Source organism: Mobula hypostoma, chromosome 28, assembly GCF_963921235.1.
Source record: "Mobula hypostoma chromosome 28, sMobHyp1.1, whole genome shotgun sequence".
Taxonomy (NCBI): Eukaryota; Metazoa; Chordata; class Chondrichthyes; order Myliobatiformes; family Myliobatidae; genus Mobula; species Mobula hypostoma.
In genome coordinates this window covers 19,437,511-19,460,987 of record NC_086124.1, presented here as the reverse complement: position 1 = coordinate 19,460,987, position 23,477 = coordinate 19,437,511, and the positions used below count along the sequence as shown (strand labels likewise).

At 41.9% G+C, this 23,477-nt stretch overlaps 1 protein-coding gene across 1 annotated transcript; it reads left to right on the top strand.

Moving 5' to 3' along the window:
• The first annotated feature begins 728 nt into the window (after nt 1–728).
• On the top strand, nt 729–1,547 carry LOC134338742 (probable G-protein coupled receptor 139). The gene has a single exon (XM_063034784.1). The coding sequence runs from the start codon at nt 729–731 to the stop codon at nt 1,545–1,547; it is 819 nt and encodes a 272-aa protein (XP_062890854.1).
• The last annotated feature ends 21,930 nt before the right edge of the window (nt 1,548–23,477 follow it).

Sequence of the window (23,477 nt, the reverse complement as noted above, 5' to 3'; positions counted from 1 at the left end):
TACATCCAGGGTATTATATAATGTTGCAGTGATAAGGAAAATGCAGTACAGTCAGACCAATGTAGTGCAAGGCCCTGAAAGAAAAAGCGAGGCGTATTCTCAGGCCAATTGTCAAGGCTTTCCAACATCTCAGGCTCTCGGTGAATGCATCCTTTAATTTTAAGATGAAAATATAAAGAAACGGAAATATATTTGCCCATGAATTCAACATAGGTAAATTTTAAAAAAGACAAAGCATTGTGAATAAAGTTAAAATAACCTCTCAGTTTAATCTTACCAGTCGTGAATGAGGCAAAGACACTTCAATGCAAATACAGACAATTCCTTAGCTTAGAACGCCCTCACTGCAGGGTCAGCAAAAAATTAAATATGTCTGAACTTTTTCAGTACCACTGCTCGAATTACAAGTAGCGGAGGACTAACAGTGGAATTATAACGGTACCGGTACCGGATCGATTCATACTGGCCCTTGCGAATTATTCAGGACACTAACTCATTGGTATGCAGAGTCTATCTTATGAACCATGCGAATCCAATCTGTATAATACTAGACGTGCTGATAAGGAGGGCAGCAGTAGCAGTGACAAAGACTCGTGACGATCTGCAGTGTTGTTTCTACTCTGTAACTGTCTATTTCTCTTACTTTTAAAGTTAATGCAATCGCGATTGTCATCCTGTCCCGCGGAAGATGTGGTCTCTCCAAATGCATCACCCGTTACCTGGTGGCTATGGCGGCGGCTGACATGATGGTCGTTGTTATAGCCGTTGTAGTGGAACAGGTTAATAATATCTATTCGCTTGTTAATTTCATGCTTATTACTCCAGTGTGTTCTGTGACTCTAGCCATGAAAATGGCATCAATGGACTGTTCCGTTTGGCTAACAGTACTCTTCACATTTGATCGCTGCATTGCGATATGTTGTTATAAGCTGCGAGAGAAATATTGTACCGAAAGAACAGCAACCGTGGTTATAACGACTGCATGTGTAGTTGGTTGTCTGAGGTGTATCCCCTTTTATTTCGTGGTTGAGCCTTACGTTATAATCGACAACGTACCGTGGAGCTGCGTGTTAAAAAAGGAATATTTGACTTTACCCACGTGGAAAGCCTACGAATTGTTTGACACTATAATAACACCGTCATTGCCAATCTGTTTAATTTTGTTATTCAATGCTTTAACTGTAAGGCATATTATCGCGGCAAACAGAATCCGTCGGGGACTCCGGAGCAACAGCGATAATCAGAAGGATGCGGAGGTGGAGAATCGGAGAAAGTCAATGATTTTACTGTTCGCTCTATCAGGCAACTTTGTACTTTTGTGGATGACCTATGTAGTGCATTCTGTAAACTGGCAGGTACAAAATTTTCTTTACACGGACAAATATTTGAACACCCCAATATACATCGTTCAACAAGTTGGGTTTATGTCGCGCTTTCTCAGTACCTGCACCAACACGTGCATCTATGGATTGACCCAGAGGAAGTTCAGGGAGGAGCTGAGGAATGGAGCGAAATATCTGTTCAGTTTTAATGGAAAACTTTGCTAATAGCATACTCGTCCTACTGTAATTTGGTCCAGTTTTAAAATAAAAGTTATAATCACTTGCGGCATGCATTAATATGCCAGAAACATAACGTACTTAAATAACCTCCTCTTTCCATCTTAGAGAGTGAATGTTGGTGCGCATTCTAAATCGGGTTCACCTTTTGCTGAATGAAGAGTGTAACGGAGAGGTAAGATTCTTTGATTATGCCAGCTGATTTCCCGAGGCCGACGGTAGTGCAGATAGAAAGTTACAGTAGCGAGATTGTTTCCTTTAGAAGATTGGCCTGTATACACTACTCTGCAAGTCGTTCCGGCCCTCGACAGAACAGTTCTCTTACTATGCATTCCGATACTATTATCTCCATGCCGCACCTCAAAAGAGAAATAGAAAACTTCGACGGAGACATGTCAAATTCCCTAAAACTTAGAACAAAGAGGACCCGGTCTGCTTTCCTGGGCAAGCGTCGATATGACGAGAAAGCTATTGGTAAGTAATCTGTTTTAATAACTATTCAGACCACGAGGAATGTCCCGCACCACAGTGTTTCCCTGCTGTGGCTGTTATCGGAATGTCCCTCACTGCAGGGTCCAGCTGCTGTTGCCGTTATCCGGAAAGATGTCCCTCCGCTGCCTATAAAGAATTTGTACGTTCTTCCCATGACCGCGTGTGTTTCCACAGAGTTTACCGGCTTTCCCCCACTGTCGAAAAATGCACTGGTTGGTAGGCTAATTGCTCATTGTAAATTGTCCCGTGATTAGGCTAAAATTAAAACGGGGAATTGCTTGTGTTGCATCTTAAAGGACTGCATGGGTCTGCTCTGTGCTGTATCTCAATAAATAACTAAACACGCATAAAGACCCATTCTCAATGGTTTACCAATGGCGATGATTCCCACACCAAAATAGACACCTGAAATTCTGCCTACCGTTCCCCGTGATCCCATTTCACAACACACCGCTCGTGCATGTATACTATGGCTTTACAGATCCGCCTTAATTTAAATAGTCCTCTGAGACAAAGCAAACTCTGTCATTGTGTTGCAGTTCAATCACCTTAGAATTATTCCTTTCTGCATTAGCTATTTCTGCCCTGTGTAAATGTCGCTGACTGTTCACGACATATACTTTGTATCCTCTTGTACACCGCAATGAAGTCACGTGTAATCATACGCTCCAAATTGAAAAAAAATACTAGCCGGATCAACATTTCCTCACAACAGGTGTTTTGTGCTCTACACAGACTCCTGGCATATCGACTGTGCACTGAGATAAAGGTCCACATCCTTCTTTCTTTGCTTGTTCGTTTCTTTCCGTTTGCTTCATAACTTCTTATCTTTCTAAATTTCGTTGAGTGCTTCTTCTATTTCTATTTTTCTTCTTTTGTGGCCTTTCTTCCCTGGTACATCCTTCCTTTCATCCTCCGTTCCTTCCATTCTTCCTTCCTTCCTAACTTCATTCCATCGTTCTTCCACTTTATGTTACTACGTTTCATTTTCTCTTTTCTTATCATCATTCCTTCTTTTTTCCATGCGTATTCCTTTGAAGGTTCATTCTCTCTTTCCTTCCATCTTTTCTCACCTTTACTTTCATTCATTTTGCTTCTTTTTTCCTCAGATTTTGCATTTCTTCTTTATTTCCTACCATCCTTCCTTGCATCTTTCTGGACATGTTCCGTTTTGATTTTTCTGCTTCCTTCTTTCATTCTTTTTCTGTTTCCCTAATTCATTCAGTTTATAGTTTTTCAGTCTTCATCCAATTTCCTTTTACTCCTCCTTTCGCTTTTCAACCTTTTCTTTGTCCTAATTTATTTTCTGTTTCTTTATTTCTTCCCTCCTTCCTTTCCAAGCTGTTTTGTTTTTATAGCTTCATTTCTTCCCAAATTTCCTTGCATCCATCTTCATCTTTTTCTTCTTTCCTTCCAACAAAATTTCGTCCCACCTGTCCCTTCCTCAATTCCTCGTTGCTTCCTTCTTTCATTCGTTTCTTCCTCTTTGATCATTCCTTTATTCCTTTTTCCCTCGCTTCCTTTCTTCTTGACGTTATTTCTTTCTTTCGTGATTCTTTTCTTACTTACGTTCTGCCTATATTTCTATCTTGTTTTATTTTTTATGTCGTTCATTCTTTCCTATCAGCCTTTCTTCCATCATCCAGCCATTTCTATCCCTTCTTTATCCTGTATTTTAATTGCATCCTTTCTTCCTTCCACCCTTTCTTTCCTTCCTTTTGTCTTTGTTGCTTTCTCTTTTCATTATTTGTTTTTACATTGTTTCATTATTTTTCTTTATTCTTTTTTATCATTCTGCCTTCATTCCCTTCCATCCATGTTATCTCTCCCCCTTTCTGTATGTTTTTCTCTTTGTCCCCATTACTTCTTTATTTCGTTCTTTCTAACTTTCCACAATTTCTACCATCTTTTCTTTCTTTCTTCTTTATTTCTGTCCGTTCTTTCTTCATTTCTCCCTTATTCCTTCCAATAAATATTTCCATCTTTCTTTCTTTATCTCTCATGTCCTTCTTTTTGTCTTGTCGTCCTTCTGTTCTCCTACCAGTTTTCCTACCAGCATACCTTCCTTTTGCCCGTCCTTCATTCCTCTTTTCTTTCCTTCCCTCCTTCCGTCTTCCTTCATTCTTTTTTCATTCTTTGTTTGTTCTCTTCTATAGTTTTTTCCCTATTTTTCTTCTTCCTTTCTTTCTCCCTTTCTTTTTTGCACCTTTACTTCCTACTTTGCTTATTTCTTTCTACTATCTTTCCCTCCTTTCCTTTTCTCTTTGTTTCTTTTTCTCTACATTCCTTAATTATGTCCGTTCTCATTTCTGTCATTCAAAAATTCTATCTTCCGTCATTCATTCCTTCCTTGCTACTGCCCTTCCTTTCGTCCTTTCTCCATTTCAATCTTTGTTCGTCAGTTTTTGTCTTCTTTGCTTTCTGACCATTTGATTTCCTTTATTTTTCTGTCTCATTTTATCTATGTAACCTATACTTCTTCAGTTTTATATTTGCTCTTTATTTCTACCATCATTCCTTCTGACCTTCCAGACTCTTACATCCAGTACTTCTCTCCTTGTTTCTTTCTCTCTTCCAAATGAATTTTTTACTAATTTTCTTCTTTTCTTCTCTTTCCTGTACTTTTATTTCTATACTTAGTTTTATATTTCCTTTTTCCATTACAGCTTTCTAGCTTTCATCTATTCCTTCTCTTTTCATTTCTTTTATTCCTTCCATCCTTCCGCCCAATTAACACTCTAGCCTTTCATTTTTTATTACTTCTATCACCTTTTCCTTTCTTTTCCCCTTCCTTTCTATCTATATTCCGTTGGGTCTCTAATTTTCATATTCATTTTCGTGTTTGTGAATTTCTTTCTGTCTATCTTCTAAACTTTCTTAGAAACATAGAAACATAGAACACCTACAGCACAATACAGGCCCTTCGGCCCACAGAGTTGTGCTGAACATAGAACATAGAACATAAAATAGTACAGCACAGTACAGACCCTTTGGCCCACAATGATGTGCCGACCCTCAAACCCTGCCTCCCATATAAGCCCCCACCTTAGATTCCTCCGTATACCTGTCCAGTAGTCTCTTAAACTTCACTAGTGTATCTGCCTCCACCACTGACTCAGGCAGTGCATTCCACGCACCAACCACTCTCTGAGTAAAAAACCTTCCTCTAATATCCCCCTTGAACTTCCCACCCCTTACCTTAAAGCCATGTCCTCTTGTATTGAGCAGTGGTGCCCTAGGGAAGAGGCGCTGGCTACCCACTCTATCTATTCCTCTTATTATCTTGTACACCTCTATCATGTCTCTTCTCATCCTCCTTCTCTCCAAAGAGTAAAGCCCTAGCTCCCTTAATCTCTGATCATAATGCATACTTTCTAAACCAGGCAGTATCCTGGTAAATCTCCTCTGTACCCTTTCCAATGCTTCCACATCCTTCCTATAGTGAGGTGACCAGAACTGGACACAGTACTCCAAGTGTGGCCTAACCAGAGTTTTATAGAGCTGCACCATTACATCGCGACTCTTAAACTCTAACCCTCGACTTATGAAAGCTAACACCCCATAAGCTTTCTTAACTACCCTATCCACCTGTGAGGCAACTTTCAGGGATCTATGGACATGTACCCCGAGACCCCTCTGCTCCTCCACACTACCAAATATCCTGCCATTTACTTTGTACTCTGCCTTGGAGTTTGTCCTTCCAAAGTGTACCACCTCACACTTATCCGGGTTGAACTCCATCTGCCACTTCTCAGCCCACTCCAGCATCCTATCAATGTCTCTCTGCAATCTTTGACAATCCTCTACACTATCCACAACATCACCAACCTTTGTGTCGTCTGAAAACTTGCCAACCCACCTTTCCAGGTCGTTAATAAAAATCATGAAAAGTAGAGGTCCCAGAACAGATCCTTGTAGGACACCACTAGTCACAATCCTCCAATCTGAATGTACTCCCTCCACCACCACCCTCTGCCTTCTGCAGGCAAGCAAATTTTGAATCCACGTGGCCAAACTTCCCTGGATCCCATGCCTTCTAACTTTCTGAATAAGCCTACCGTGTGGAACCTTGTCAAATGCCTTACTAAAATCCCTATAGATCACATCCACTGCATGTCCCTACCGTAGAAATGACTAGGATTACCAATAGCCCTCTATTTTACTAAGCTCCATGTACCTATCTAAAAGTTTCTTAAAAGATCCTATCGTATCCGCCTCCACCACGGTTGCTTGCAGCCCACTCCACGCACTCACCACCCTCTGAGTAAAAAACCTATTCCTGACATCTCCTCTGTACTTACTCCCCAGCACCTTAAACCTGTGTCCTCTTGTGGCAACCATTTCAGCCCTGGGATATGCCTCTGACTATCCACACGATCAATGCCTCTCATCATCTTATAAACCTCTATCAGGTCACCTCTCATCCTCCGTCGCTCCAAGGAGAAAAGGCCGAGTTCGCTCAATCTACACTTCATTTATTAGTTACTATAATTATATTTATACTTTATAGTTTATACTTTATACTTTATACTTTATACTTTATTGTCTCCTATGAATTGATACTAGAACGTACAATCACAGCGATATTCGATTCTGCGCTTCGCTCTCCCTGGAGTACAAATCGATAGTAAATATCAAAAATTTAAATTATAAATCATAAATAAAAAATAGTAAAGGGAAAGTAAGGTAGTCCAAAAAACCGAGAAGCAGGTCCGGATATTTGGAGTGTACTGCCCAGATCCGGTTCAGGATCCGTTCAGCAGTCTTATCACAGTTGGAAAGATGCTGTTCCCAAATCTGGCCGTAGGTGTCTTCAAACTCCTGCGACTTCTCCCGGAGGGAAGAGGGACGAAAAGTGTGTTGGCTGGGTGGGTTTATCCTTGATTATCCTGGCATCACTGCTCCGACAGCTGGCGATGTAAAGTGAGTCCAAGGACGGAAGATTGGTTTGTGTGATGCGCTGGTTTGTGTTCACGATCTTCTGCAGCTTCTTCCGGTCCTGAATAGGACAATTTCCATACCAGGTTGTGGTGCACCCTAGAAGAATGCTTTCTACGCTGCATCTATAAAAATTAGTGAGGGTTTTAGGGGACAGGCCAAATCTCTTTCGTTTTCTGACGAAGTACAGGCACTGGTGGGCCTTCCTGGCAGTGGACTCCGCTTGGTTGGATCAAGTCAGGTCTTTTGTGATATTGACCTGAGGAATTTAAAGCTTTTGAACTTTTTAAGCTTTTATATTTCCCTTTTTCATACTTTCATTGCGTGTTTCATGATATTTCTTTCTTTTTTCCTTCCTTCGTTTTTGCTATCTGTATCCCATTCTTTCATTTGTTTCCTTGTAGCTTTCTATCTTTGTTTGTAACTCCATCTTTCTAAATTTCGGTGGACGTCTGTTCGTCTGCTTTTATTTGCATCCTTCCTTCATGCCTCCCTTCCTTCCCATTTTTTCTCGATTTCCTTGTTTTGTTAATCTTTTGTCTTTCTGTCTTTCTTTCTCTTTCGTCCTTTCCTTCTTATTTATTTCCTTAATTCCTTCCATTCTTCCAGCAATTTTCCTTCTGTCATACTCTCCCAACTTTTCTCTCTTTTTCTTTCTCTCTTTCTACCTTTCTCTCTTTCTTTCTTTCATACTTTTCCTCCTTTATTGGAGGGGATGAGACGTAGCTCTTAAAGAAACTTGTAGAATTATGCAAGGGATAGATAAGACAGAGGCATAAAAGTTGTTTCCACTGGTAGGTGGGACTGGAACTAGGTGCCGTAGCCTCAAGATTCGGGGGTGAATATTTAGGACGGAGATGACGAGAAACTGTTTTTGCCAAAGAGTTGTGAATCTGTGGAGCTCGCTGCCCAATAAAGCAGTGGACGCTGCCTCAATTAATATATTTCAGACAAGATGGACAGTGATAGGGGAATTATAGGTTATAGGGACAAGGAGCGTAGTTGGAGATGAGTCCATGGACAGATCAGCCATGTTCTTATTGAACGGCAGACCGGGCACGACGGGCCAGATGATCTACTCTTGTTGCCATTTATTACGTCATTATGTCTTCATTGCTTTTTTGTCTTTTTGCCTTTCTACCTTTCCTTCCTTTCATCCTGTCCAGCTTCCATCATTGTCCTAATTTCCTTCTTTTCAGCCTTCCTTAGTCCTTTTATCCATCTTCTCTTTCTCCCTTACTTTTTGTGATTTATTCGTCTTTCTTCCTTTCTTTTTCTCCGCACTTCGTTTCTTTCCTTCAGTTTTTTCTTCTGTGCTTCCGACGTTCCTTCCGTCGTTTCTTCCTTGTTTCCCACCTTATTCCCTTTCTTTCTTGTTGTCTTTTTCTTTGTTTATAATTTTTTTCTTTCTAAATTCTTCCGTTTCTTACTTTCTTCTTTCCAGTCTCCCATTCTTATTTCCTACCTTCTCTCCTCCATTTATTAACTTTTTCATCGCTATGCCTTTTTACCTGTCCTTAACTCCGACCATATTACCTACCACTTTTCCTGCCTTGCTTCCATCATGTTCTCCTATCTTCCTTCATTTCTCCTTTCCTACCTTTCGTCCTTCTTTCACTCCATCCTTTATCTTATTTCCGCCATTCCTTCTGTCGTATGTTTCTTGCTCCCCTACTTCCTTTATTTTTCTTTATAAATTTCGTCTCTCTTATTTTATTTGTTTCTTTCTTCGTTTGTTACTTTCTTTCTCCACTTCCTCCTTCTTTCCTTTTGTCTTTCTTGCCTTTCTGCTCATTAAAATGTCTTATCCTCTGTATGTTTTCTTTATATCTGTACTTTGTCTTTCATTCTTACTTTCTGCCTGTCTGTATTCCCTTAGTTCCATCGATAATTTCACCAATTTGCTACTATCCATCGTTCCTTCATTTCTTCCTGCATTTCATTCATTCTTTCTTCCCCCTTCCTTCTTCGTTCCTTCGTTCTTTATATCTTTCTTGTGTTTCTGTTTTAACTTACTTCGTTTCTTTATTTCATTAATTACTACCATGCTTCCGTCCATCCAATTGTTTTCTTCTTTCCACTCTCCTATCCCTACTTTTTGAATTCAATTTTCCGTATTTGTTTGTCTGTTTTGTCCTTCATTTTATTCTTTCCTTCTTTCTGTCTCAGTGCCTTTCCATCTTTTTTCTTTCCTTCCTTCTTCCTGTTTTCCTTCCTGTCTTTAATAAAACTTCCTTCTTTTCATGATTTCGTCTATCCTTGCACCCATTAAACTTCCTTTCTTCATCACTGCTTTGCTTTGTTCTTTCCTTCACTCCGCAGTCTTTATTGTTTTGCTTCCTGCTTTCTTTCTGTCGATATTTCCTCGTTTCGTTCTTAGGTTTTTCGCTAATTACTTCGATTTTCTGTCTTTTGATAAACTCTTTCTTTCTTTATAAACATCTATCTTTTTAACTTTTCCTTTCTTGAATTGTTCCTTTCTTCTCCTTCCTTCAGTCCTTCCATTCATCAAATTTTCTTGTTTTTATTCATTCTTTGTCACTTTCTATCTTTCGTTATGGCATTCTATCTTTCTAAACATTGTCGTCTCTTTGCCTGTCTTGCTTTCCCTCCAATATTTCTTTCTTTTCATTTTTTCTTTCTTTCTTTTTATCCTCTTTGTTTTTATTCTTCTTCAATTAATTCATTATTATACCAGCATTACTTTCACCCTTCCACAATTTTTTCTTCATTCCTTCCTTCTACCGTTCCCTCCTTCTCTCCTTACTTCATTCCTTAGTTTTTTCTTTCCTTCCTTGTTTAATTGGTAGCTTCTCTATTTTCTATTGCGTTTTTGCCTTGGTTTCTTTCCATCTGCCCTTCTTCTCTTATTTTTTTTCAATCGTTCATCCTTTCTTTCCTTGTCTCTGACATTCTTTCGACCTTTATTTTAAATTTCTTCTCTCTTTCCTCCCCTCTTTTTGTCGTTCATTCATTTTTCATTTAGAAACATAGAAAATATAGAAGCATAGAAAGAAATTAGAATAGACACATCTCTATCACCTGCCTATCTTCCCCCTCACACTGTCTCCAAGCTTTCTCTATTTGTGAGCCAACCGCCTCTTCCTCCGTCTCTTCAGTTTTGATCCCACCCCCCAGCAATCCGAGTTTAAACTCTCCCCAATAGCCTGAGCAAACCTCCCTTCCAGGACATTAGTCCCCCTAGGATTCAAGTGCAACCCGTCTTTTTTGTACAGGTCACTCATGCCCCAAAAGAGGTCCCAATTATCCAGAAATCTAAATCCATGCCCCCTGCACCAATTCTTCAACCACGCATTTATCGTCCACCTCACTCTATTCCTATACTCACTGTCACGGGGCACCGGCAGTAATCCGTAGATGACTACCTTCGTGGTCCTGCTTCTCAACTTCCTCTGTAACTCCCTGAAGTCTGCTTTCAGGACCACCTTCCTTTTCCTGCCTATGTCGTTGGTACCAATATGTACCACGCCCTCTGGCTGTTCTCCTTCCCACTTCAGGATATCGTGGACGTGATCAAAAACAACCTGGACCCTGGCATCTGTGAGGCAAACTACCATCCATGTTTCTTTCCTGCGTCCACAGAATTGCCTGCCTAACCCCCTAACTATAGAGTTCCCTATCACTGCTGCCATCCTCTTCCTTTCCCTACACTTCTGAGCCACAGGGTAAGACTCTGTGCCAGAGGCGCAGCCACTGTTGATTCCCACATGTAGGTACTCTCCCCCGCCCCCAGATAGTCCGCAAGCAGGGGTACTTATTGGCAAGGGGTACAGACACAATGGTGCTCTCCAGCCTCTGGCTGCTGCCCTTCCATCTCCTGACTGTTACACAATTATCTGTCTCCCCAGGCCCCGGTGTGACTCCCTGCCTATAGCTCCTCTCTATAATATCCTCACTTTCCCTGACCAGATGAAGGTCATCAAGCTGCATCTCCAGTTCCCTAACACTGTCCCCGCACCTGGTTCGGATGTGGCCGTCCGGGAGGCTGGGAGTCTCCCGGACTTCCCACATCTTACACTGAACACAGAACACCGGCCTCACACACATTCTTCCTGTCTGTATTCTACACAGGTAACCTACCTCGCCTCGATCTGTTATCGCTGTAGCTTCGTTCAGCCAAAGTTTTTCTACTCTGTCCACCTGCACTCTGTCGCCCGTTCCTCTGACTCCCGCTCCATAAGATGTCTCCTTTTAAGCTCTCGTCATTGTTCTCACTGGCTACCGTCCAGGTGCTTGCGCAGTCGTGCCCCGATCAATCCACTGAAGAAATAACCGTCTTCCTTTGAACTCTTTTCCCTGTTCTCATTTAATATTTCATATAATTCCTCTATTTTTGCATGTTTACCCCAATTTAACTTCCTTTCTACTTCCTTCCTCAGTTCATTCCTGCCTCACTTTCCTCATCCTCTCTGTTCTTATTCTTTACTCCCTTCTGTCCTTGCTCCATTTCATTTCCTTCTTTCTTTCAGTTTTATTTCCTTAATTTCTTTTATAATTTGAGCAAATTTCACGCCTTGAGTCCGAACTTTCTTCCTTATTTCCTTCCTTCCTTCGGTCCTCTCTTCCATCCTTCGATCTTCCCTCAATAGTTTACTTTCTTGCCCTCCTTCTGCTTTTATTAATATCTTTCTTTTTTCTCTTTTTGTTTTGTACCTTTTCTCTTTCTTTTTTCTATCTATCTTTCCTTCTTTTCCTTCTGTCTTTCTAAGTATGTTTCTTTCATTTATCTTCATCACTTCCTTTCTAACTTTATGTCTATTTTCGGTTTTGTTCATTCTTTCCTAATTTCTTTCATTCTCTCTTTTTTTTCTGTTTCCCTTCTATCTTTCGAACTATCTTTTTCCTGTGATCTATCTAATTTATTCAAATTTATTTCCCTCTTTGTACTTCTTTAATTCCTACCATTCTTCCTATCACCTTTCCAAAGTTTTGCCTTTCTTTCTTCCTTGTTGCTTTCCTTTCCTTCCTTCTCTCATTTCTTCGTACCTTACTATCTTATTTTTCCCCTTTTCACCTTCCTTTCCTTGTCTGTTCGTTTCTTCGATTCCTTCATTATTCGTTCATTCTGCCTTTGTTTTGTCTTCCTTTTTTATTTGTCTTTTATTTCGAACTTTCAGTCTATCATTCGCTCTTTTTGCTTTAGTTGTTTATTTCTTCATTTAATTATTTCTTCCTATTTTTCTTTCCTGCATTTTCTATTTCGCTTTTGTTATGTTAATTCCTTCCACCGTTCCTCGATTTTCCGTTCCATCATCGCTTCCTTGCCTTGTTCCTTTCTGTTTTCCTTCTTCCTTCTTTCTTTTTTATTTCTTTCGATCTTTCTTTCTTCAATGTTACTTTCTCTTCCATTATTTCATTAATTCAAACATTTCGTTCTTCCCCCTCCATCACTTTCCCATTCTTACTCCCCTCCTTCTATCATTTTTTATTCAGTCTTTCTTTACTTCCCTTCGTTGCTTCTACTTTCACCCTTTCTATCTCCCATCCTTCCCCTTTATATTTCACTTCTTTATTTGCCGAATTATTTTTCATTCACTTCTTCTTCCTTTCTTAATTTCCTTCTTTCTAGCTAATTTTCTTCCTTTTACTTTTATAGCTTTCTACCCTTTTGTCTGCTTTTTCTTTCTTTCATATATTCCATTAATCCCTTCCTTCTTTCGATCATTCCTTACTTATTGCCTTGACACTTTTCTTCCTTTCTTTCCTTCGTTCCGTCCTTCTCCCATTGCATCTTTTCCCTTTCCTCCTCGCTTTACTTTCGTCTTTTCCCCTTCTTTCCCAATTGACTTCTTTGTTCAGAACTTTTTTCTCTCCTTTCTTTAAACATCATTTCTTTATACACTTCATTATTTGTTACATACTTTCTAAATTTCTATCTATTATTCTGTCTTTCCTTGTTACGTTCTTTTCGACATCCGTCCATCATCTGCCCTTCCTTGCAATGTGCATTCCTTACCATTTTCCTTCCTAACTTCCTTCTTGCATATTTTTTTCTGTATGTTTATATTTCTTCTTTTCTTTTGTTCCTTTTTCCTTTCTGTCTCTCTTTCTATCTCTTTTGTCACTCTATCGTTTTTTCTTCCTCACCTTTCAGCTTAAACGTGATTTGTTTCCAGTTTTCATTCTTCCTTCCATCATTGCACTCATGCATCTTCTTTCATGCCTTTGCTCCTTGTCTTTCAATTTTTCTCCCTTCCTTCATTTCTTTCTTCCTTCCTTATTTGATTCATATTTCTTCCTTTTCTTGCCTCTGCTTGCCTTATATAAGTGCCATCTTCCCGCCGCCTTAATAGTGATAGACCCCCACTTCTCCGAACTTCCCACCCACCAGACTCTGTATCGAACACATTATCCTCTAAAACTTCCGCCATTCCGAAAGGATCCGAACACTAAACATACTACTACTTCCTTCTCCGCTCCACTTTCTGCAGGGATCGCTCTCTCAATGATTTCCTTGCCGTTCAGCCTTTCACAAACCTCCCTGTCGGCACTTATCCCCGCAAACGGTCTAAATGCTACACCTGTCCATACATCACCTCCCTTGCTTCAATTCAGGGCTCCAAACAGTCCTTCCAGGTGAGCCAGTACTTCACCTGTGAAAATGCCAGCTTGCCTACTGCTTCCAGTGTTCACGAAACAGCCCTAAATTGGGGGACTGCTTCGTTGAGTTTCTCGACACCATATGCCACAAGCGGGACATTCTGGAGACCAAATATTTTAATTCTGACTCCCATTCCTTCTCCGACGTGTCGGTCCGTGGCTTCCTCTTGTGCAAAAATGAGGCTGTCATCAGGTTGCAGAGCAACACCTTATATTCTGTCTAGGTACCCTCCAAGGTGACGGCATGAATCTCGATTTCATCTTATGGTAAACAAACTCCCCATTCCCACTTCCTCTATTCCCCATTCTGACCTTTTATTTCTTATCCTCGGAGCCGAGCCAGCGAGCAGCCGTCACAACTCTGCTACTGGTAACCATGTAACCCAGTACAAGCTGTTCATGGTCGAGTGGTCGGTGACTAAACCGGCTCCCACACCGGACTCAGTCTGGTGAGGAGGGTGTGAGGATACCCAACAGGACTGAAAAAACAAGACCTGACAAAGGGCGGATGAGCTCCTTGTGAGCCACCGGCCATCTTCTATGGAAGAGATTAAAGCCTCACCACGTATCTCCCTCTTACGAATCGTAAGCTATGAACTTAGTTAGAAGAGACGAGCGTTGTGCAGATGAACCTGGGCCCCTTCCGAGCGATTCTGCTGTACATAGCCACAAGGAAGAAGATAACGACCTTGGGAATTGTAGGTCTGTTGGGAATGAAGGCGGCACACCAAATACGAAAGAAGTGTGGCACTGGCTAATAATGGACTGAAAACTAGGGGAAGTATCTTACGGATAGAGACAGCGAATATTCGAGCAATGTATCAAGCGGGGAAGCTTGATAATGCAATTCTTGAGAAATCTCGAATGAAGCCGGATATTATGGGAGTAAGCGAAGTCCGTTGGACAGAGGCTGGAACAGTTGACAAGAATGATTTTGCGATGGTATACTCTGGAGGAGACAGCCATGCCAATGGCGTTGGAATTATTATGAAGAAGAAAATCTACAATGCAATCGATGGGTTTAGGCCCATAGCTGATAGAGTCATAATGGTAAAATTAAAAAGAAAGCCTTTCGATGTTACGACAGCCCAGGTGTAAGAACCAACAGGTGAGCATGAGGATGAAGAGGTGGAACGGTTTTTATGAGGACGTAGAATCTGCTCTAAAAAATGCAAAGAGCTCTGATGAACTTTTTGTTATGGGATATCTGAATGATAGAGTAGGCAACGTGAAATACAAGGATATTTTTGGCCAGTATTGCTTAGATGAGAAAAATGAAAGGGGGAAGAATTATACAATTTTGTGAACAGTATGAGTTGATGGTCGCAAACGTGTGGTTCAAATTACCCAAACGAAAATTATACACTTGGAAGAAGCCTGGAGATACTGGAAGGAGACATTAGATTAAATTAGATTGGATTATGAGGACACGCAGTCCTCTTTATTATCATTTAGTAATGCATGTATTAAGAAATGATACAATATTCCTCCAGAATGATAGCACAGAAACACAAGACGGACCAACACAAAAAAACTGACAAAAACCACATTATTATAACATATCGTTACAGCAGTGCAAAGCAATACCGTTACTTGATAAAGAATAGACCATGGGAACGGTGAAAAAAAGTCCCAGAGTCTCTAGAAAGTCCCATCATCTCACGCAGACGGTAGAAGGAAGAGAAACTCTCTTCCTGCCATGAACCTCCAGCGCCGCAAACTTGCCAGTGCAGCACCCTGGAAGCACCTGGCCACAGATGACTCTTGAGTCCGTCCGAAAACTTCGAGTCTCCGACCAGCCCTCCGACACCGAGCACCGAGCACCATCTCTGCCGAGCTCTTCGACCCCGGCCCCTGCAACAGGCAATAGGCAAAGCCGACGGTTTGGGGCCTTCCCCTCCGGAGATTCTCGATCGCACAGTAGCAAAGGCAGCGAAGCAGGCATCTCAGAAATTGACAACATTGCAGTGAGGAAACGCCTCAGGAGAAGTATTAGAATGGCCAAGACTTATCCAGGTGCCAATATAGGCTCAGATCAGAACCCAGTGGTTCTTCGGGTAAAGATTGCACTAAAGACAAAGGTTAAGTCTGCAACCAAGGAAACCAGGCTGGATATGAACTTACTGAAGAAGAGCGAGTACAGGGAAAGATTATCTGCAGTGGTACAAAACAGGTTTAAAGGACTGAGAGTAGAAGACATGGAACAGACACCAGATAACATGTGATCAAACCTGAAGCACTGTATGCAAATGGCAGCTGAACAATGTCTCCCCAAAAGAAGGCGCGTAGCTAAACAAGCCTGGATGACGGATCACTTTCTGAAGCTCACGGAAGAGAGAAGGAAGTACAAGAAGGACACATCCAAGTACAAGGAATTGGACCAACAAATAAGAGCAGAATGTGCAAAAGCTAAAGAACTACGGTTTATCAAACGGTGTGAAAAGATAGAGACCATGAACATTTTGCATCATTCAAGGGATATGCACAGGGAGATTGCACAGATGACCAACAGGAACAAGAAGCAATCAAAGACTGGCATTATTCAGGACGAGAACGGGAACACACTCTTTGAGAATGACGAGGTGGAAAGTAGATGGATGGAATGCATTAGGGAATTGTACTACGATGCTAGAAATGATTAGGTGAGTGAGAAGAACATGGAAGGTCCGGAAATTTTGATACCGGAAATAAGAGCAGCCATTGGAAAGTTAAAAACTGGTAAAGCTAATGGTGTAGATAGGTTTACAGCCGAAATGTTGAAATGCCTTGGCGATTCGGAGGTTGAGGAGATCACGAGGCTTTGCAATTCTCACCAGGAAAGTGGCCAACAGAATTTGTGATGTCAGAGTTTGTCATGATCCCAAAGAAAAGTAAGAGCACGAAATTCTCAGACTTCAGAACTATAAGTCTTATAAGTCATGCCTCCGAAATTTTGTCATTAATATTTCTAAGCAGAATAAAAAGGACAGTTCTTAATGAAATTAGTGAGTGCCAGAGCGGATTTATATCAGGTAATGGTACCCGTGAACGGATTTTCAATTTGCAAATGATTGTGGAACGAGGTCCAGAAAAAGAAAGGCATTTACATGTGCTTTCTGGATTACGGAAAAGCTTTTGACAGAGTCAATCATGAACAGCTGCTCAATTGCCTGAACTCATTGGGGCTGGATGGGAAAGATATTCGACCGATTGCGAGTCTGTACTGGTATCAGAAGGCAGTAATAAGAACCAGTGGTGGGAATTCACCGGACTTTGAGATCCAAAAAAGGGGTTGGCCAGGGCTGCATTATCCTCCCTTTATTATTTAACAATTACTCAGAGGTAATCTTCAGGGTGTTGAATGATGAAGCTTCTGTCCAAATTGGTGGAGTGACGGTGAACAACTTGAGGTATGCAGATGATTCAGTGTTGTTAGCCAAGACTGAGGAGGAGTTACTCAGAATAGTAGATAAGATAAATGCTGGAGGTGAACGATTTGGAATGAAAATAAATGCTGCAAAGATGAAGATGATGGTAGCATCACGGAAGAAAGAAGTCCCCAAAATCAGTATCAAAATTAACGGCGTAGGCATAGAGCAAGTCAAGAAGTTTGTGTACTTGGTACAGATGCTCACAGAGGATGAGAAATGTGATCCAGAATTAGACGAAGAATTGAGATTGCAAGATCAACGTTCTGGAGCCTGGGTGACGTGCTGTGTGGCAAGAGGTTGGACTTTGGGCTGCGTTGTAGAATTTGGAAATGCTACGTCTGGAGCAGTCTATTGCATGGAGTCGAATCGTGGACCTTATGCGAGGAAGCACAACGAAGACTGGAGGCATTTGAAATGTGGTGTTTAAGGAGAATGCAGAAATTTTCATAGGCGATGAAGATCAGTAATATGGAAGTGTTGAAGAGAGCGAGGAGAGAAAAGGAGTTACTGAAGAATGTGCAGAAAAGGAAGCTGGAATATGCCGGGCACTTGTTAAGAGCTGGTGGACTGCAGAAATTGTTATTGGACGGGATGATAGAAGGAAAGAGTGAAAGAACAAGGCAACGAACCACTTGGTACGATAATGTGAGGCAATAGACTGGGTTGAGTTATGCTGAGGTCAGAAAAAGAGCGCAAGATCGAAGAAGATGGATGTGCATAGCCGCCAACCCCGGATTCGGGACGGCATCCACTGACTGACTGACTGACTGTCCGGCATATCAATGTCCCCCGCATACCTTCCTGCTTCTCTATCTGCCATGGTCCACTCTCGTTTCCTATCATATTCCTTCTTCTCCAGCGTGTGACCTTTACCACCCACTTGACTTCACCTATTATCTTCCAGCTAGCATCTTTCCCCTACACTCACATTTTTAATCTGGCGTCTTTCCAATTACTTCTCCGTGCTGATAAAGGCTCCCAGCTCGAAACTTTCACTAACTCTTGATTTCTACAGATGCTGCCTGACCTGTTCCGTTCCTTCTGAATTTTGTCTGTGTTGCTTTATATTTTTATTATTTTTCTTTCTTTCTTTATTATTACTTTATTTCCTTTTTTTTTTCATTCTTTCCGTCTTTATTTACTCCCGTCATTCAATCTTTCTTATTTCTTTCTTTTCTTTCAGACAGTTGAGGAAGTTTGGTATGGGCCCTCAAATCCTAACAACTTTCTGCAAGGGCAGAATTGAGAGCATCCTGACTGGCTGCATCACTGCCTGGTATGGAAACTGTACCTCCATTAATCGCAGGACGCTGAAGAGTGTGGTGCGGACAGCCGAGTGCATCTGTAGTTGTGAACTTCCCGTGATTCAAGACATTTGCAAGGGCAGGTGTGTAGGATCATTGGGGACGCCAGGAGTTCTCAGATTTGAGCTCTCCGATAACTTTTACCAAGGTCTCAGACCTTAATTAGTTTGTTAGGGCTACGGCTTGTTCACAGTTATCGTTAGGAAATGCCAGTTGATGCACATTTCAAAGCTTTATAAATATCCTGACTCCTCAAAGCTTGTCTCAACAATCAGCAGCCATGGGCTCCTCTAAGCAGCTGCCAAGCACTCTGAAGATACCCACAAAGCAGAAGAAGGCTATAAGAAGATAGCAAAGCGATTTCAGGTCGCCGTTTCCTCAGTCCGTAATGCAATTAAGAGATGGCAGTTAACAGGAACGGTGGAGGTCACGTTGAGGTCTAGAAGACCAAGAAAACTTTCGGAGGCAACTGCTCGTAGGATTGCTAGAAAGGAAAATCAAAACCCCCATTTGACTGCAAAAGTCGTTCAGGAAGATTTAACAGTCACTTGAGTGGTGCTGCACTGTTCTACTGGCAGCTACACCTGCACAAATATGACCTTCTTGGAAGAGTCATCAGAAGAAAACCTTTCCTGCGTCCTCACCACAAACTTCAGCGTTAGAAATTTGCAATGGAACGTCTAAACAAGCCTGATGCATTTTGGAAACACGTCCTGTGGACTGATGAAGATAAAATAGATCTTATTGTCCGCAATGAGCAAAGGTATGTTTGGAGAAAAAAGGGTGCAGAATTTCATGAAAAGAGCACCTCTCCAACTGTTAAGCACGAGTGTGGATCGATCATGCTTTGGACTTGTGTTGCAGCCAATGAAACGGGGAAAATTTCACTGGTGGAGGGAAGAATGAATTCAATTAAATACCAGCAAATTTTAGAAGCAAACAGCACACCGTCTGTAAGAAAGCTGAAGATGAAAAGAAGATGGCTTGTACAACAGGATAATGATCCTAAACACACTTCAAGATCCACAATAGACTACCTCAAGAGGCCATGGCCCTCACAATTGCACGACCTAAACATCATCGAAAATCTGTGGATAGATCTCAAAAGGTCTATCAGAAAGTCCTCAAAAAGTCTACAAGAAGGGTCAGAACCGTCTCTATTTCCTGAGGAGACTGAGGTCCTTTAACATCTGTCGGACGGTGCTGAGGATATTCTACGAGTCTGTGGTGGCCAGTGCTACCATGTTTGCTGTTCTGTGCTGGGGCAGCAGGCTGAAGGTAGCAGACACCAACAGAATCAGCAAACCCATTCGTAAGGCCAGTGATGTTGTGGGGATGGAACTGGACTCTTTCACGGTGGTGTCTGAAAAGAGGATGCTGTCCAAGTTGCATGTCATCTTGGACAATGTCTCCCATCCACTACATAATGTACTGGGTGGGCAGAGGAGTACATTCAGCCAGAGACTCATTCCACCGAGATGCAAAGCTGAGCGTCATAGGAAGTCATTCCTGCCTGTGGCCATCAAACTTTACAACTCCTCCCTTGGAGGGTCAGACAACCTGAACCAATAGGCTGACACTGGACTTATTTCCTGGCATAATTTACTTATTTCTATTTAATTATTTATGGTTTTATTACTATTTAATTATTTATGGTGCAACTGTAACGAAAACCAATTTCCCTCGGGATCAATAAAGTATGACTATGACTATAACTATAAGAGCAGTGCATGCAAGACGGCCCAGGAATCTCACAGATCTGGAAGCCTTTTGCAAGAAAGAATGGGCGAAAATCCCCCAAACAAGAACTGAAAGTCTCTTAGCTGGCTACAGAAAGCATTTACAAGCTCTGATACTTGCCAAAGGGGGTATTACTAAGTACTGACCATGCAGAGTGCCCAAAGCTTTGCATCTGGCCGTTTTCCTTTTTTGTTATTTTGAAACTGTAAAAGATGGAAATAAACAAAGCAATCTTGCTTAAAATATTAAATAAATGTGTCATTTTTAATTTTATGCCTTTTGGAAATCGGGTCATCTTTTACTCGCTTAGCTATTCACGGCAACAGAAATTTTGATCGGGGTGCCCAAACTTTTGCATGCCACTGTAAGAGAAAAATTATACCATTTGAACATTCAAGTCTACTCCGCCATTTCACCATGGCTGGTCCAAATTTCCTCTCAGCCACAGTCTCCTGCCTTTTCTCTGTATCCACTCATGCCCTGACCAAACAGGAATGTATCAACTTCTGTCCTAAATATACCAATAGACTTGGCCTGCACAATGCATGTTGCAAGGAATTCCTCAGATTCTCCACTCTCCGGCGAAAGAAAATTCTTCTCAACTCCGTTCCGAAAAGGCGCCTATCTATTCTGAAACTGTGTCCTTTGATCTTAGACTCCAACACCACATGAAACGTCCTTTGCACACGCATGGTCTTTCACCTTTTGATAGTTTTCAGTGAGGTCACCCCTCATTCTTCTGAATTCCAGTGAATAGGGGCCTAGAGACATCGAACGCTTTTCATATGACAAGCCATTCAATCAGGAGATCATTCTCGTGAACCTCTTTTTGAACCCTCTCCAGTTTCAGCACATAATTTCGAAGATAAAGCGTCCAAAACTGTTCATATTACTCTGTGAGCACTTACCAGTGCTTTATAAAATCTCAACATTCCATCCTGATTTTATAGTCAAGTCCTCTTGAAATAGAAATATAGAAGCATAAAAAAAACCTACAGCACAATACAGGCTCTTCGTCCCACAATGCTCGGCCGAACATGTACTTACTTTAGAAATTACCTAGGGTTACACATAGCCCTCTATTTTTCCAAGCTCCATGCACCTATCCAGGAGTCTCTTAAAAGACGCTATCGTTTGCACCTCTACCACCTTTGCCGGCAGCCCATTCCATGCACTCACCAATCACTGCGTAAAAATCTTAACCCTGACATCTCCTCTGTACCTAATTCCAAGCACATTAAAACTGTGCCCTCTCGTGTTAGCCATTTCAGCCCTGGAAAAAAAGCCTCTGACTATCTATACGATCAATGCCTCTCATCATCTTATACAACTCTATCAGGTCACCTCTCATCCCTCGCCGCTCCAAGAAGAAAAAGCCAAGTTCAGGCAATCTATTCTCATAAGGTATGCTCCCAAATCCAGGCAACATCGTTGTAAATATCCTCTGTACCTTTTCTATAGTTTCCACATCTTTCCTGTAGTGAAATGACTAGAACTGAGCACAGTATTCCAGGTGGGGTCTGACCAGGGTCCTATATATCCGTAACAATACCTCTCGGCTCCAAAGGTAGTCATAGTCGAAGGGTTGTAGTGCGGACGAGCTCCCATTGCTAAACAAATGTTCTTCATGGCGTGCGTTTCAAACAGCCTCTGACAACCAAGTCCAACTCCTGGCCTTCACGTGTGGCGTAGTTCTTATACCCGACAGAGCTGTTCTCACTGACAGGAGGAGGGGCAAAGGCGGGCCACTGGTTCGCCTTAAAACCAGTTGCTCCGTGCAGGTGGGCCATGTTAACCACGAATGGTAGCTCATCTAGGAGCGGGGAAACTCCGATTATAAGCCTCCGCCGCCTTGCGGCTATACCTGCTCACGGGGAAGGGTTTAGGAGTAAACCCCGAGGAAAAATCCGAAGGGGGCTGACTGCTGTATCCAGCAACGGCACGGCATCTCCTACGATGCTGATTGCACCAAACTGTATCGACTTCCGTTGTTCCTTTGGACCTGTCATCAGCATGGACGGGGGGGGTCCCACTTCATGGGCAACAGACGAACCTCGATATCAACCGCGCCCTGGAGAGGCCACTCCAGCTTCGCTTCAGTGACTACCAGTGGCGCAGTACCCATGATCGACCACGACCGGCGGAGGCCACACACACACACCTCTCGGCTCTTAAACGCAATCCCACGTTTGATGAAAGCAGCGCCATATGACTTCTTAACCACAGAGTTAACCCGCGCAGCAGCTTTGAATATCTTATGGATTCGGACCCCAAGAACCCTCTGATCTTCCACACTGCCAAGAATCTTAACACTAATGAACGACCTCACACTATGAATGTTAACATCGTATTTGCCTTCCTGAACACAGTCTCAACCTACGAATTAACCTTCTAGGAAACCTACACAAGGACTCCAAAACACCTTTGCGCCCCAGTTTCATTTATGTATTTTCCCTCCATTTAGAAAATGACCAACACTTCCATTTATTCTACGAAAGTGCATGAACATGGACTTCCTGACATTGCGTTCCATCTGCCATCTCTTTTCCCATTCTCCTACTCTGTCAAGGTCCTTCTGTAGCCTCTGTACTTCCTGAAAACTACCTAACTTCCAACTGTTTTCATATCGTCTGCAAACTTTCCAACAAAGCCATCGATTCTATCATCTAAATCATTGACGTATAACATAAAAAGATTTGGTCCAAACACGGATCCATATGGAAAACTTCTGGTCACCGGCAGCCAGCCGGAAAAGGCCCTCTTTATTTCAGCCTTTGCCTCCTTCTAATCAACCACTGTATTTTCCGTGCTGGAATCTTCCCTTTAATACCACATGGGCTCATAGCTTCAGAGAGCCAGCCCCTCTGCCTTCCTGCCTGACCTTTCGATGTGTATCCTTGGACATTAAGCTCACAAGTATAATCAACTTTCAGCCACGATTCAGTGATGTCTACAACATCATACCTGTCAATCTGCAACTGCGCTGCAAGTTCAGCTGCCTTATTACTTATACTGCGCTCATTCAAACATAACACCTTCAGTTCTACATTTATGCTTTTTCAACTTGTCAGCATTTTAAGTTGCAAAATCATGTTGACTATATTTTTTCCCTATCAACAGCCTCTCCTCACTACACGTTATCTGTTGGTAAACTAGCTACCTCATCTTCAGCATTATCATCTGCCTTTCCTGCGATACTTCTTGCATTAAAATATATTAATCTCAGGATGCGAGTCGCACCGCGTTCAAACTTTGGATTTCTAAATTTGTCTGAGGTCTTACCATCAACAGCCGACACAACCTGTCCAATGTTTATGAACTTCTGGTTTCTAATCCCCTGCCATTCTAGCTTAAAGACCGCCGTGCAGCATAAACAAATCGTCCCGCTAGGATATTAGCCCCACCTTCTCTGG